Here is a 16,160-nt window from a genome sequence, read left to right on the forward strand (position 1 = left end):
ACATGGGAAACTGAGCCCATGGGAGGCTAAGCGACTTGCTCAACATCTCCCAGCGAGGAAGTGGGGGAGCTGGGATGTAACCCTACATATTTGGCCACTACACCCTGCTGCCTCCTGTGATAGCTCAGGCCTAAACATCTTCAGTTTGGTCTCTGCTCAGAATGCAAATGCCTGGGGGAGAGAGCCTGCCTGGCCCAGCCTGAAGCCATGCCGACCTCTGGGTGAGGACTTGCTGCCCACCAGTCACTCCACCAGATTGTGCCCAGTGAGGGAAGGGCGGTTTTCCTAAGAGACAGTTGAGTGCTATAATCAAAAGGTGAGGAAGAGCTGGGTAACAGACTTGAACCTTGGGTGTGAAACTATTAGAATTCTAGAGGAAAACATTGGAAATACTCTTCTAGACATTGGCCTAGGCAAAGAATTTATGAAGAAGACCCCAAAGGCAATCACAGCAGCAACAAAAATAAATAAATGGGATCTGATAAAATTAAAAAGTTTCTGCACAGCCAAAGAAACTGTCAAGAGAGCAAACAGACAACCCACAGAATGGGAGAAAATTTTTCGCAAGCTACACATCCGATAAAGGGCTGATAACTAGAATTTATTTAGAACTCAGGAAAATCAGCAAGAAAAAATCAAATAACCCTATCAAAAAGCAGGCAAAGGACATGAACAGAAATTTTTCAAAAGAAGACAGAATAATGGCCAACATATGAAAAAATGCTCAACATCTCTAATCATCAGGGAAATGCAGAGATATCACTTATCTCCAGTAAGAATGGCCCTTATCAAAAAGTCCCCAAACAATAAATGTTGACGTGGATGCAGAGAGATAGGAATACTCCTACACTGCTGGTGGGACTGCAAACTAGTGCAACCTCTGTGGAAAGCAATATGGAGATATCTTAAAGTGATACAAGTAGATCTACAATTTGACCCAGCAATTCCACTACTGGGCATCTGCCCAAAAGATCAAAAGTCACTTTATGAAAAGGACACCTGCACTTGAATGTTTATAGCAGCACAATTCACAATTGCAAAGTTGTGGAAACAACCCAAGTGCCCATCAATGAGTGGATTAATAAAATGTGGTATATGTATACCATGGAGTACTATTCAGCTTTAAGAAATAATGGTGATCTAGCACCTCTTATATTTTCCTGGATAGACCTGGAACCCATTCTACTAAGTGAAGTATCTCAAGAATGGTAAAACATGCACCACATGTACTCACCAGCAAATTGGTATTAACAGATCAATACCTAAGTGGACATATAGGAATAACATTTACCGTGTGTTGGGCAAGTGGGAGGGAGGAGGATGGATGGGTATATACAAACATGAGTGAGATGTGCAACGTTTGGGGGATGGTCACGCTTGAAGCTCTGACTCCAGGGGGGAGGGGGACATGGGTAATATACGTAACCTTAACATTGGTACCCCCATAATACGCTTAAATAAATAAATAAATGAATGAATGAATGAATGTAGGGAAAAAAAGAATGAGAAGCCAAAAGAGAGGAAAAAGGGGGAAAAAAAGGTGAGGAAGAGCATGGGGACGTACTCTGAGGCTGGCACTAGGATCCTTTCCTGGAGGCATAGAGACCTGTGCATAATCTGGGTTTCGTTAGAGCAGAAGAAGGGAAATGAATGTTGGATGGGCAACCTTAGAACATACACAGACTGCCTTTTGGCCCACAAAATTAGAAGCCCCTGCCCCGAGCTCCTCACAGACAGATACTGTGGTCTGCGGGCTCTCAAAGCCTCCGGTAAGTGAACATACTGGGGCTTGGAGCTCCGGAGCCAAATCCTGGCTCTGCCACTTGCTGGTTGATGCTGAGCAAGTTGCCTAACCTGTCTGTGCCTCAATTTACCTCCTAGTGTCAGGATGAGCACCAGATGGGTTGGTGTCTTGTATGTCATAAGCACTATGACAGCTATCATTTTATTATTTGAACCAGAAGGAGCTTAAGCAAATGCAACCCACGTGCATCAGTGAGCCACTATCACGGGTGAGTCACTCCAGTGTTCAAGCAAAACCCTGATCGAAAAAGTGAATTATTCATAGTTAGAGACAAATAAGAAAATAACAAAGTTACATTCATCACAAAGATCTGTGGCAGAGTCTCCATCCTGTGTCCAAGCAGACCCCTGCCCGGCGCCTTTGCAGCCTGTCCTTGTCCCCTGCCGTCTTCTGTTTGCTCCTTCTGGTGATGGAGCTGGTGGGGCTGGAGATCGGAGGCCAGGGCCCAGATGGCCCTAGATGGACAAGGGCTCGGAGATGACAGGAAGAAAGAAGGTGAGAAGGAAACCAGGCAGCAGAGGGAACTTTCGAGAGTGGGAGGCTCATCGTGTAAAGGGGTCTTCAGAGGAGTCCTGGTGTGAGTTGTGCAAGGGGACATCTCCAGCTCTTCCTGAACACCTCCTGGATGAACTACCCCTTTCAGAGCCTCCAGAGTCCGATTCCCAGGGCGCCTGTACATCTGGGTTCTGGTCACAAGAGCGGCTCTTCTGTGGGCGCTGCACCCACAGGATTGCATTTAACCTCACAACTTCATGGCGCATTTCTACAGATTTTGCTTGGGTTGTAATGTTGGCTGGAACAAAGGTGACCAACCATGGAGGGTTTGGAGAACACCAGTCTCCACTCGGCCCCCAGGAACAGTACCAATGCCACCAATTCTGTAGCCATCCTGGAGGTCTCAGGACGTCCAAGGGCTTCTCAGGTGGAGGCAGGATGCAATCCAGAGCTCCAGGCAGCGTAGTTCTGTTGGCATTGCCATCTTTATGGGTGACTTTCCATCCCTTGAGCCAACACCAGTGAGCAGTTGGCTCCAGCCCATTGCCACCATTCCAACCAGAAATTGGCACTAACACTACTGTGTCAGGGTTGTGGCCAATTTCTTAATGTAGGTGTGCTGACTTTCTGAATGATTCCCTCCTATCTCTGCTCTGCAGCTGGGCTCAGTGGAATCCATTTTGTTAACACAATTAGTGGTTTCACACCCAGCATGTAAGCCAGAAGGATGTGCTTCTCTCATTCTTGGAGATGCCAGCTTCAAGTTCATCAACACCAGCAGCAACATTCGGGACAGTACGGGCAGCCTGAAATATACCTGTAACCAGGTTTTTGATAAAGTGTCTGCACCCTGGGGCAGCCATGATGGCCACATAGTAATTGCTGGTCTCACATTTCCGCAGGGAGATGTCAGTGGTTATACCACTCGCACAGTCGTTCGGCTTTCAGGTTATCCAAGACCAGGGCTTGAAGGAGCCCTTTCCCATCTCAGCAGCCTCCTCCTCAAATTTTTCCAGGATTCTTTTGTTAATCCCACCACACTTAGAGATTGGAGGATGGCCAGTAGTGGTGGACTTGCCTGAAACTACACGTTCAGTGACAACTCTGTTGACAGGAGTCTTTTCTTTTTTTTTTTTTTTTTTTTTTTTGAGACAGAGTCTCACTTTGTTGCCCAGGCTAGAGTGAGTGCCGTGGCGTCAGCCTGGCTCACAGCAACCTCAATCTCCGGGGCTCAGCGATCCTACTGCCTCAGCCTCCCGAGTAGCTGGGACTACAGGCATGTGCCACCATGCCCGGCTAATTTTTTTGTATATATATTTTTAGTTGGTCAATTAATTTCTTTCTATTTTTTTGGTAGAGACGGGGTCTCGCTCAGGCTGGTTTCGAACTCCTGACCTTGAGCGATCCGCCCGCCTCGGCCTCCCAAAGTGCTAGGGAGGAGTCTTTTCCTTTCCCATTTTGGCTTTGACTTAGCGGTGGTTTTCACCACAGCTATATATCAGGCAGCAAACCCATTGCAAAAAACATCCAGGGTAGTAGATTCTATTATAAACATTTCACATCCTGTACTGAAGGGAAACTCGCGGAGCTACCGTGTTTCCCCCGAAAATAAGACCTACCCATAAAATAAGCCCTAGCAGAATTTCTAAGCATTTGTGCAATGTAAGTCCAACCCTGAAAATAAGACCTAGTGCTGGGCGTGGCTACGCAGCATATCTGCACAACCCATGCATTTCGTCGTGGCAGAGCGGGAAAGAAGTCGAGCAGCCCTTCTCATCTGCCCCATGGTGACAGCTACTATCTGGTGGGGTGTAACCGGAAAGGTGCGGGCAGCCCCACCAAGAAGGTCGGCTCCCCCTGTCAGGTCCCGGCCATCCTGTGCGTGCTGCAGGCTGAGGCTTTGAGGGGAAAATAACACATCCCCTGAAAATAAGCCCTAGGGTGTCTTCTTGAGGAAAAACAAATATAAGACCCTGTCTTATTTTGGGAGAAATGCAGTAGTAAGAGTTGTGATTTCAGAGCCCATGGCACCATCCTCCTTCTCCAGCGTTTTTTTGCTTCCCCCACGCTTCCAGAAAACACGAATTAACGAATCTTGTGGAGGGGGACAGGGAAATAATTTGGCCCTGTCTGGCAGATATTGGACACAAGAAATGTTGGGTGGGTGGATGAAGGAAAGGAATTGGGAAGCCAGACAGAAGTCGTTTGGAGGTCTGTGGTGAGCGTTTGCTCGCATAGGGTAGGCTCGACATTCCGGCAGAGAAGAGAGGAGTGACCAGAACCTCCCCAACCAATCCTTACTCTCGAATTGCCTAGGTGTAAGCTTCCCCAATGACAGGGAACTTTTCAGACGCTCCCTTGGCCGCGCGCCCGGCCGAGGACGGCGCTGTCACTTGCGACCAGCTCCCTGCGCCGGAGGAAGGAGGGCGCAGGCCCGGGCCAGGCGGCGGCTGGCGGAGGCCGGCCCGGAGGGGTGGGGGCGGTGTGGAGGAGGTGGCGACGGGCGGTCACCTCCGCTCCAGCTCAGTTGTCATGTCCCGCCAGGCCAAGGATGACTTCTTGCGGCACTACACCGTCTCCGACCCCAGGACCCACCCCAAGGGCTACACCGAGTACAAAGTAACCGCGCAGGTAGGTGGGGCCCAGCGGGGACTTTACCCTTTTAACTGGAGTGGGCGCCGCGTTTTACCTTAAGGCAAGGCTCTGCAGGAAGCTTCCATTTTTGACCACAGAAATGAATTTCCCCTTTAAGGGGAGGCTGCGGTTAGCGCCTTCTTTACTCCTTAACCCTCAGGAGGCGGGGCCCTGGGAGGGCGCTGTCCTTTTTAAAAGGGCGTGGACGGCAGTTTCTGGACTGGCCAGGCGTGTGTGCCCAACCCCGAAGTGTGGTGTCAGGGTGTCAGGCTGTGAATTTCTCCACATTAACATGAACATTCTGTTTTAACCCAAATATTAGTTAGTACTCCAATCTCTTGGAGTAAGTTTTGTTTATGGGTTTGATACTTACATAAAAGCCCTTTAAAGAGTTTAATTATGTTTAATTTTTCAAAAAATAATACTAGTCTATGGTTTAAAAAATTCATACAGTTCAAAAAGACATACGGAGTGAACCTCCATTTTCATGGCCACAGCAGGAAGTCGGTAGATAAAGGCCAAAGTTGATATATGAAGCAATAACAACATTATAAGCACATTGTATAGAGACGTGGAGGAAACCATGAAAAAAATTAAAGATAAAACAGTAACAGGATAGCTGTAGAATGATATACAAGACCTGGTAACAAGGAAGGCCCCCAGGGAGAGGAACTAGGTGGCTGGGGACGGGTTGAGAGAAGACTTTATACTGCAAAATTTTTGTACGTTTAGAATTTTCAACTAGGCATACATTAAGCTGGTGCATTTGTAACTATTTTTTCCCCTTCTTTTTTTTTTATTTCGGCATATTATGGGGGTACAGATTGGCAACTATTAAAGTAAAGTGAAAACATAAAGACTGTGTCTAATATATATATATACATACATACACACACACACACACATATATATATATATATATATATTAGACACAGTCTTGCTCTGTTTCCCGGAAAATAAATAAATACATAAAATAAAAAACCATTTGTGTACAATTTTTTAATAAACTGTGCATTCATTTCTCCTTGGTGTATATATACCTAGGAATGGAATTGCTGGTTCATAGGATAGGTACATGTATAGCTTTACTAGAAATTGCCAGGCAGTTTTCCATAGTAGTTGTACCACTTTATACTCCCATTCTCCCTAGCTTTTTTTTTTTTTTTTTTTTTTTGAGACAGAGTCTCGCTTTGTTGTCCAGGCTAGAGTGAGTGCCATGGCGTCAGCCTAGCTCACAGCAACCTCAAACTCCTGGGCTCGAGCGATCCTTCTGCCTCAGCCTCCCGAGTAGCTGGGACTACAGACATGCGCCACCATGCCCGGCTAATTTTTTATATATATATCAGTTGGCCAATTAATTTCTTTCTATTTATAGTAGAGACGGGGTCTCGCTCTTGCTCAGGCTGGTTTTGAACTCCTGACCTTGAGCAATCCGCCCGCCTCGGCCTCCCAAGAGCTAGGATTACAGGCGTGAGCCACCGCGCCCGGCCTCTCCCTAGCTTTTTTTATTTTGAGACAGAGTCTCATTGTGTTCCTTGGGCTAGAGTGCAGTGGCATCAGCCTAGCTCACTGCAACCTCAAACTCCTGGGCTCAAGCAATCCTTCTGCCTCAGCCTCCTGAGTATCTGAGACTACAGGCACCATGCCCAGTGGCATTTTTCTATATATTTTTAGTTGTCCAGCTAATTTCTTTCTATTTTTAGTAGAGACAGGGTTTCACTCCTGCTCAGGCTGGTCTTGAACTCCGGACTTTGAGTGATCCTCCTGTCTCTGCCTCCCAGAGTGCTAGGATTACAGGAGTGAGCCACCACACCTGGCCCCTCCCTAATTCTTGATAACCATCAGTGTCTTTAATTTGACCATTCTTGCTGGGTTGTGTAATATCTCATTAGAGTATTAATTTGTACATCTTTGATGATTCATGATGCTGGATATATTTTCCTAATCTTATTGACCATTAAACTGGTGCATAGGTAACTATTAAAGTGAAGCAAAAAAAATATCTTTTGTGAGGGGTGCCTGTTCAAGTATTTTATAGCCCATTTTCAAAGGTTGGGTTGTTTGTCTTAATATTGATTTGTAGCAGACCTTAATATTGATTTGTAGCAGACTTTTGTATACTCTGGATATGAGTCCTCTATCAGGTATATATTCCTCAATAGTTTTTAAGTAAAGTTCTTTTTTTTTTTTTTTTTTTTTTTCCGAGACAGAGTCTCGCTCTGTTCCCTGGGCTAGAGTGACGTGGCATCGGCCTAGCTCACAGCAACCTCAAACTCCTGGGCTCAATTGATCCTCCTGCCTCAGCCTCCCAAGTAGCTGGGACTTACAGGCATGTGCCACCATGCCCGGCTAATTTTTTTTGTCTATATATTTTTAGTTTTCTAGCTAATTTCTTTCTATTTTTTTAGTAGAGACAGGGTCTCACTCTTGCTCAGGCTGGTCTGGAACTCCTGAGCTCAAATGATCCGCCCACCTTGGCCTCCCAGAGTGCTAGGATTACAGGTGTGAGCCACCATGCCCAGCCAAGTATAGTTTCTTTTACACAGTATTTTAGGCAAGCGTCTCTTGTCAAAAGCCAAGGCCAGGATTTTAGTTCCAGCAGTGTCCCTTACGTGGTGTGCGATCTTCCCTGGGCCGCATCCCCTCTCAGTGGCTTCCTTTCCTCATCTTTTAGCTGGGCATGTTAATCTTATCTGTCTCACTGGGTTCTAGGATAAGAAACAGGAGAGGTTTTGAAAACTGTCAAGTGCTCTAAACCATAGGAGATTATTTTAAAATTATTATAAAGATAACATGATGAAACTGAGTTTTCTTTCCACCTCAGACTGAAGTCTGCTCTTCCAGGGGTTGCCACCGCTAGTGAGGGTTTCTTCTGTGTCGGGGCAAGCACAGGGCTTCCTCCTTTAAAGGAAGGACTGGCTCCTGAGACGGAGCCTCACCTTGCTGGCGAGTTGGGTTCTTCAGTTTTAGAAGGAAATGCAGGGATTTGGCCCTTTGAAGGAACTGGGATAAAAGTTGGGCTGACGTTGGAGCAGTCTGGATGGGCCTTTAGGGATCCTCCTATTTGACAGATGGAGGAACTGAGGTTCACAATAGAAAAACTGGCCGGGAGCAGTGGCTCATATCTGTAATCCAGCACTTTGGGAGGCTGATGCAGGAGGATCACTTGAGCCCAGGAGTTGAAGGCTGCAGTGAGCTGTGATCATACCACTGCAGTCCAGCCTGGATGACAGAGCAAGACCCTATCTGGAAAAAAAAATCACTCGAAGTTTCACTCAAAACCTTAAAGCCAAGACACCTTGATGCCAATGGCCAAAGGGCACTGCCCCTTTGAGGGGGACTAGAAGGTACCTGTGGATATTACTGGGTGAATGATGGGTGTCAAATGTCAGTCTCTGGCATGAGCCACTGCATCCGGCCTAGTCTCTGGTTCTTAACTGGTATCTTGCCTTTTGTTCTCAGTTCATCTCAAAGAAGGACCCAGAGGATGTCAAAGAGGTAAGGCTCCCAGAGGAAGAGGGACTATTTTGTGATTTCATTTGAGCAGCTGGTAACCCTGTGAGGAGATCTGCCATCCATCACCTGGCCCTGGGTAGAGGGAGTGCCGCGCCCTAGTCCTCACACACCCTGGGGCCAGTCTGGGCAAGGGAAAGGCCACTTCCCGCCATTGCTGGTCCAGGTTAAATCTCATGTCCCTGATAGGTGGTGATCTGGAAGCGGTACAGCGACTTCCGCAAGCTGCACGGAGACCTGGCCTACACCCACCGCAACCTCTTCCGCCGCCTCGAGGAGTTCCCCGCTTTCCCCCGGGCGCAGGTGTTTGGTGAGTGGGCGTTCCGGCCAAAGACGGCGGGAGAATTGGGCAAAGGGAAGCTCTGCCAGTGAGGGCTGGACAGAGGGGGCCTGGAACTCTGGGCAAAGACACATTTAGAGGCCGGACACGGAGAATCCCAGCTCTCTGGGAGGCCGAGGCAGGCGGATCGCTTATGGTCAGGAGTTTAAAACCAGCCTGAGCAAGAGCGAGACCTCCTCTCTACTATAAATAGAAAGAAATTAATTAGACAACTAAAACTATATAGAAAAAATTAGCTGGGCATGGTGGCGCATGCCTGTAGTCTCAGCTACTCAGGAAGCTGAGGCAGGAGATTGCTTGAGCCCAGGAGTTTGAGGTTGCTGTGAGCTAGGCTGATGCCACGGCACTCACTCTAGCCTGAGCAACAAAGTGAGACTCTGTCTCTCTCACACACACACACAAAGACACATTTAGAGAGCTGGAAGGGCCCTTAGAGATAGCCTGGTTTGCCGGGCATGGTGGCACATGCCTGTAGTCCCAGCTACTTGGGAGGCTGAGGCAGGAGGATCACTTGAGACCAGCCTGGGGAACATAGCCAGATTCTGTCTTTATGAACAATAGAAAATATGATCCAGGTATGGTGGTATGCACCTGTAGTCCCAGCTACTTGGGAGGCTGAGGCAAGAGGATCACTTGAGCCCAGGAGTTTGAGGTTGCAGTGAGCTATGATGATGCCACTGTACTCTACCAGGGGCAACAGAGTGAGACTCTGTCTCAGAAAAAAAAAAGAGATAGCCTCATTTGACAGATGGGGAAACTGAGGCTCAGAGCAGCCTGGCCCTTACCATATGTTGGGCCCTTTAACATCTCCATCTTTTTATTAGCCCCATTTTCAAGATAAGGGAACCATGGCTCAGGGAGGTGAAGGGCCTTGGCCTGTAAGTGGCAGATCCAGGATCTTTCCCACAGCTGGTATTTCCTATAGACCTGCGGTGCCCAGAACAGTAGTCACGAGTCACATGTGGCTGAGGGCCACTTCAGCTGTGACTGGTCTGAACTGGGCTGTGCTGTACATAACTAGTACACACTCAAGAAAGAATGTAAGCTACCTCAATAATTTTTATATTGATTACATGTTGGAATAAGATTTTGGATATATTGAGTTAAATAAAATACATTATTAAAATTAGGCTATGTGCATGGTGGTTCATGCCTATAATTCCAGTACTTTCAGAGGCTGGGTGGGAGGATCGCTTGAGACCAGCTTGGGGAACATAGCCAGATTCTGTCTTTACGAAAAATAGAAAAAATTAGCCAGGTGTGGTGGTACCCACCTGTAGTCCCAGCTACTTGGGAGGCTGAGGCAGGAGGATCACTTGAGCCCAGGAGTTTGAGGTTGCTGTGAGCTATGATGATGCCACTGCACTCTACCAGGTGCAACAGAGTGAGACTCTGTCTCAAAATAATAATAATTAACTTGTTTCTTATAATAATAATAATTAACTTCTTTCTTATAATAATAATAATTAACTTGTTTCTTTTTCCTGTTTTCAAATGTTTCTACTAAAAATTTTTAAATTGACCATGTAGCTCATATTCTATTTCTATTGGACATTGCTGATCAGTTACTTGGGTCTCCAGACTCCCATGAGATGTTCTTTTCTTTGAGACAGAGTCTCACTCTGTTGCCCAGGCTAGCATGAGATGTTCTTTAGCAGCGAGGTGAAGGGTCACTGCTGGTAGGTTAGGCCAGAGTTAGCTCACTCTGCATACCTAGAATAGAGCAGTAAAACTGTAAAAAAAAAAAAAAAAAGGGTGGGGACTACTTGCCCTGTGACCTTGGGTAAATCACTTTCTCTATCTGAGCCTTACTTTTCTCCTCATCACATCAAAGCCATCTGGGATTATTTTGTTTCTTGTTAATTCCCTGCTTTCTCCTGTCTAGGATGTGATATCCATGAGGGCAGAGACCTTGTTTCTCTTCTATCCACCTTCTGAGCCTAGCATATAGTAGGTGCTCAGTAAACACCTGGCGAATGAATGAATGAATAGGGAGATTGATCCCTCCTACAAGCCCCCTGCCCAGGAGGAGCCAGGGAAGATTGCTGGGAGAAGGGGAAGGAGGGGAGTGGGTTTCTCAGAGCCTCTCTGAGAAAAGTGGGCCCTGGGACCAGAGGCCCCTGTGGGTCACTGCCTGTTTTCCTCACCCCCTTGTCCTGGGGACTGCAGGCCGGTTCGAAGCCTCAGTGATTGAGGAGCGGCGGAAGGGGGCAGAGGACTTGCTGCGCTTCACTGTGCACATACCTGCGCTCAACAACAGCCCCCAGCTCAAGGAGTTCTTCCGGGTATGTGTACCTGATCTTCCCCCAGCATGTGAGAAGCTTGCCTGCCCACCAGGCTGCACCCCATGATTCCCCACCTCTGATCTTTCTGTCCTGCAGGGGGGAGAGGTGACACAGCCCTTGGAGGTATCCAGGGACCTGCACATCCTGCCACCCCCTCTGATCCCCACCCCACCTCCTGATGAGCCCCGACTGCCCCAACCACTCCCTGCAGAAAGGAAGGGCCTTGAGGAGCTAGAGGTGCCAGGTACATCGGGGTGAGGTGAGGGTGCCAGGGCTGGAGGGGCCAGAGTGGGGAGTCATGGGTGGGGGGAGTCCACACTCCCTCCTCAGTGATCTTAGTGGAAAGCCTGGGGTGTGTCCCAGCTCTGCCACTTCCCAGCTGAGGAACTGTGGACAGGTCAACTTCCTTCTTAATCTAGAAAATGGACATGACTATTGGGGCTTGCCTGTGCCCATGGTTGCTGCAAGGATGTAGTGAGAGAGTCATTCCATTTTGAAAGCTGGGAAATGATAAGTGTGGGTGTTAATGTCCCGTGCACTCTATTCCTCAGCGGACCCCCCGCCATCCAGCCCTGCGCAGGAGGCCCTGGACCTCCTCTTTAACTGTGGGAGCACCGAGGAAGCGTCTAGTTCCCCTGCCCGAGGCCCCCTCACTGAGGCCGAACTTGCCCTCTTCGACCCCTTCTCCAAGGCAGGTAATGAGCTGGGACATCCGGGATGCGGGCTGCTGGGGCAGGAGGCCCTTAGGGACAGGGAGGAAGGCAGAGCTGACACCAGCCTGTGGGGTGCCTGTGTAAATCTGAGAAAGAGGCCCCTCAATAGTGCTGCCCTGCGGGCATGTGCAGTCTCAGGGAAAATTAGACGCAGGTGTCCCTTCCCCAGGTGCCATAGTCCCGTGCCAGGGCGCGTGGCTCGGTGTGCTGGATGCCCCTGTGCAACCGTGTTGGAGGGGAATGAGCTATTTCCCAAGATGGGGTCTTCTTCTCCAGGACACTTTGGAAAGAGGAGGGTCATACTGCTATGGGAGGCTTTAGGTCCTTCTGTTGGAAGCCTGAGGTGAGATTTTCTGGCTGGCTCGGGGTCTGGCTGCAGACCCTAAAGTCAGAAGAGGCCTGTTGGTCGGCGCGGGTGAGGTCTGGGCTACAGAGAGAGTGAAGCCCCTCTGGGGGCTGGAGCCGCTGCTGGCACGTGGCACGCCCGAGACAGAAGGGCTGCCCCATGGAGGCCAGGGGCCTGAGCACCTCCTGCCCTGAGATCCCAGGCTCTGACAGTCCCAAGCTCTGAGACACTGGAGTTGTTCATTCTAAAATGCTCCAAATTGAAGCTGTCACTGCAACCCGGGTATTGAGTGGCTGATCTCATTTCAGGGTAATAATGAGTCAGTCTCTGTTTGGATTCCTCAACAGGATTTTCAAGCCTGTTTTGTTGGCTTCCCTTCTTCACCCTTTGGCAGACCTTTGCTTCCCTTCCCTTCCCTCCCTTCCCCTCCCCTCCCCTCCCCTCCCCTCCCCTCCCCTCCCCTCCCCTCCCCTTCCCGACAGAGTCTCACTTTGTTGCCCAGGCTAGAGTGAGTGCCATGGCATCAGCCTAGCTCACAGCAACCTCAAACTCCCGGGCTCAAGTAATCCTTCTGCCTCAGCCTCCCGAGTAGCTGGGACTACAGGCATGCGCCACCATGCCCGGCTAATTTTTTCTATATAGTTCTAGTTGTCCAATTAAATTCTTTCTATTTTTAGTAGAGACTGGGTCTTGCTCTTGCTCAGGCTAGTTTCAAACTCTTGACCTTGAGTGATCCGCCCGCCTTGGCCTCCCAGAGTGCTAGGATTATAGGCGTGAGCCACCACGTCTGGCCAGACTTTGGTTTTCTGATCAGTTTCCGGCACTGCAGCTCTCATCCTTAGGTGTGAAGCCGTCCAGTCCAGTCCAAATCAGGACATCAGTGTCCCATCCAGTCTTCAGCCTCACCCCTCCACCTGCCTCAGGCCTGACCAGTGGCCCGGTCCCCTGCCACAGTGACATGGGTGTGAGAAGCATCCTTTCACTTTTCTTGTTGTGCTTCCTCCATTGCAGGGAAAGGTAGAGGCGGGGTTATGGGCTGCTGTGCCCGGCCTCTGAGGGGCACCTTCCCCTTGCCCCAGCTGAGCGCTCAGGGTGCCCTGTGGGCAGGAGCTTTTCAAGACCCCTCACAGGCCGGCCCCATGAGACATTCACTTGGCTCACCAGAAAACTCCCAAAGCCTCGCCCCCCACAGGCTGGAAGTGCAGTCTGCTCAGACCCTGCCTCATGTCCCTGCCCTGCCGTCATGGGCAGCTCCAGTGAGCCTCTCACCACTGGAATCCTCCAGTCTCCCTTCCTCAACCAGAGCCCTGAAAGCAAGGGTTGAGGTGTCCCAGGCAGTCTTCTCCCTGCTCCATGGGCAACAGAGGAGGGCTGCAGGCCCAGCCAGGAGCTGTCTTTCCTCAGGCCCCGGTCTTCTAGGGCTCTTGTGGAACTCCTCACTTGGATGGGGCTGGAGAGATGCCCGTCCCCTCCCCCCAGAATGGTGGGGAGTCATGGTGCTCCTGTTCCTGTCCCTGCACTTTCCCTGCAAAGGCCTTTGCTCTGTAGATTACGAGATGTCTAAGTGCTTCGCGTGTAAGCTGCAGGGAGGATGTCTAACCACCTCCTCGCCAGTACAGGGTGGGTGATGAGCCCTTCATTCTGGAATGTGAAGATACCTGCGTCCCACTGTCTTCACATTTGAGGGCCTCAGCTGGAGTTGCAAGACCTCAGAAAAGCCCTGAGATTCTCTGAATCCATTATTCTATTATTCTAAGGCTTAGAGTAATTTCTACCCTTGGCCTGATGCAGTTGGTCTAGCATCCTTCAGTTAAACTTTGTAGAGGGAATCCTTGGTTATCCTTGGAATTCTAGGTTAACTGGAGTCAGGAGAGATATAGGACCAGTGATCCAGAGCTCACAAACTAATGTGTACCTAAAGAAAGAAGTAGGAAGGTAAGGCTGTTTTGACAAAAGCACACGAACCCCACTGACCAAATAGATCATGGCTAGTTTGCTGTACACAGGCAACTTCTGGATTGCCCAGGCATCACTCCCCTCTACTGGAGACAGGTTGATACTCTCATGGGCAAGAGAGGTATGGGGGTAGGCAGTGGGTCCTGGCAAAGGAAGGGCCAGTTGGCCTGAGTCCTTCCTATTTGATGGCAGAAGGCGCAGGCCCCAGCCCCACCCACATAGGTGAGCTGGCATCCATGGAGGTAGAGTCGGAAAGACTGGACCAGGAACCCTGGGAGCCAGGAGGGCAGGAGGAGGAAGAGGATGAGGAAGGAGGGCCCACCCCTGCCTATCTGAGCCAGGCCACGGAGCTCATCACCCAGGCCCTGCGGGACGAGAAGGCGGGCACCTACGCTGCCGCACTGCAGGGCTACCGAGATGGCGTGCACATCCTGCTCCAGGGAGTGCCCAGTGAGTATGCAGTGGAGGGTGGAGGGTCAGGCCTGTGTCCTAGATGGGACGGTACAGAAGGGAGCCCTTTTTCCTCACTGACAAGCTGTGTAAACTTGGGCAGGTTTTTGTTTTGTTTTTTAACCTCTTATGGCTTCAGTTTCTTTATTTGTAAAATGAGAAGAATAGGCACTGGGTCCCAGGGAAGAGAGAAAGGCATGTGATGATGCTCCGTAAACCATAAGGGACTAGACCAAGTGTTCTGAAGGTAGCTGGGCGCAGGTACCTCCGCTGAGCCAGTCTGTCTACACAGATGACCCATCCCCTGCCCGCCGGGAAGGTGTGAAGAGGAAGGCAGCCGAGTACCTGAAGCGAGCAGAAGAGATCCTGCACCTACACCTGTCCCAACTCCCGCCCTGAGAGGGAGCAGACTCTTCCCCAGAACTCTAGCTCCAGCACTGCCAGACACCCCCTCTTTCCCCAGGGCCTGGCCCTACCCTTTGGTCTTGAAACCCCAGGAGCCATTTCTGTAAGTAACTGGACCAACAACGAGAATCACAATGAACTCTCAGCTCCCTGACTACACCTGCACCTCGGCATCAGGGACTCACATTTCTGATCCTGCCTGTCTTATTTTGATGTGTGAGCAGCCGCTCTGGTCACCAAACTGTCAGTTTACCATCTAGACCCGGAGTCTGCAAACTACAGCCTGAAGCCAAATCTGGCCCATGGTTTTTTCTTGTGAGGCCTGTGAGCTAGAATGGTTTTTATGTTTTTTTAATGGTTGAAAAAAACCGAAAGAATAATATTCTGTGACAGATAAAAATTATATGAAACTTAAGTATTTGTAAATAAAATTTTGTTGGAACACAAACAGGCTCTTTCATTTAGTATTGTCTGTGTCTGCGTTCACACTGCACTGGCAGAGCTGTGTAGTTGCAAAGGTGAGTCTTTGCTACGGCAAATCCCACATTTACTACCTGGCAGAAAAGTTTGCTGACCCTGATCTAGAAAATGAGGAGCATAGTCTCTAGGGAAACAGGATAGTGACAGGCCAATGGAGCCAGTTTGTTGGGTAAAAGGGATGAAGGAGGCTGGGCGCTGTGGCTCATGCCTGTAATCCTAGCAATCTGGGAGACCGAGGCAGGAGGATCGTTTGAGCTCCAGAGTTCGAGACCTGTCTAAGCAAGACTGAGACCCCATCTCTACTAAAAAAAAATAGAAGGAAATTAGCTGGACAACTAAAAATATATAGAAAAAATTAGCCGGGCATGGTGGTGCATGCCTGTAGTCCCAGCTACCTGGGAGGCTGAGGCAGAAGGACCGCTTGAGCCCAGCAGTTTGAGGTTGCTGTGAGCTAGGCTGACGCCACGGCACTCACTCTAGCCCAGGCTACAGAGTGAGACTCTGTCTAAAAAAAAAAAAAAAAAAAAAGGGGATGAAGGAGAGAAACCTAAAGCGGGGCTAGGGGTACCTATTTTGAAGGCCCCAAAGTCAAGGATGGTTCACGGGGCTGGAGCCAGGTATGGCTCGGGGTTGTGGCCCGCCGCCCCCTATGCCCCGCCCTTCCGACGAGGCGATTGGTGGCGGAAGGGACTACAAACTGGTGCATCATGGGAGCCGCTCGGACTACGAAACTCTGAGA

The 16,160-nt window shown here is 49.5% G+C and overlaps 1 protein-coding gene across 2 annotated transcripts; it reads left to right on the plus strand.

The window, feature by feature from the left end:
* The first annotated feature begins 4,523 nt into the window (after positions 1-4,523).
* On the plus strand, positions 4,524-15,389 carry SNX15 (sorting nexin 15). 2 transcript variants are annotated; one of them, XM_012778026.2, is made up of 8 exons: positions 4,526-4,930; positions 8,396-8,431; positions 8,636-8,756; positions 10,956-11,071; positions 11,168-11,315; positions 11,623-11,766; positions 14,279-14,536; positions 14,829-15,389. In XM_012778026.2, the coding sequence occupies exons 1-8, from the start codon at positions 4,631-4,633 to the stop codon at positions 14,933-14,935; spliced, it is 1,230 nt and encodes a 409-aa protein (XP_012633480.2). In that variant the 5' UTR covers positions 4,526-4,630; the 3' UTR covers positions 14,936-15,389. The 2 variants fall into 2 exon arrangements, with proteins under 2 accessions (XP_075857899.1, XP_012633480.2); XM_076001784.1 differs by lacking the exon at positions 8,396-8,431 and having other exon boundaries at positions 4,524-4,930.
* The last annotated feature ends 771 nt before the right edge of the window (positions 15,390-16,160 follow it).

The sequence above is a fragment of the Microcebus murinus genome, chromosome 4 (assembly GCF_040939455.1).
Source record: "Microcebus murinus isolate Inina chromosome 4, M.murinus_Inina_mat1.0, whole genome shotgun sequence".
Lineage (NCBI taxonomy): Eukaryota > Metazoa > Chordata > Mammalia > Primates > Cheirogaleidae > Microcebus > Microcebus murinus.

Excerpts from the sequence above, each read along its gene's own strand:
- SNX15 (XM_012778026.2), top strand. The coding sequence starts at position 4,631 with ATGACAGGGAACTTTTCAGACGCTCCCTTGGCCGCGCGCCCGGCCGAG. Across the intron at positions 8,757-10,955 it reads CCCCCGGGCGCAGGTGTTTG|GCCGGTTCGAAGCCTCAGTG; the intron begins GTGAGTGGGCGT and ends TGGGGACTGCAG. Across the intron at positions 11,072-11,167 it reads AGCTCAAGGAGTTCTTCCGG|GGGGGAGAGGTGACACAGCC; the intron begins GTATGTGTACCT and ends TCTGTCCTGCAG.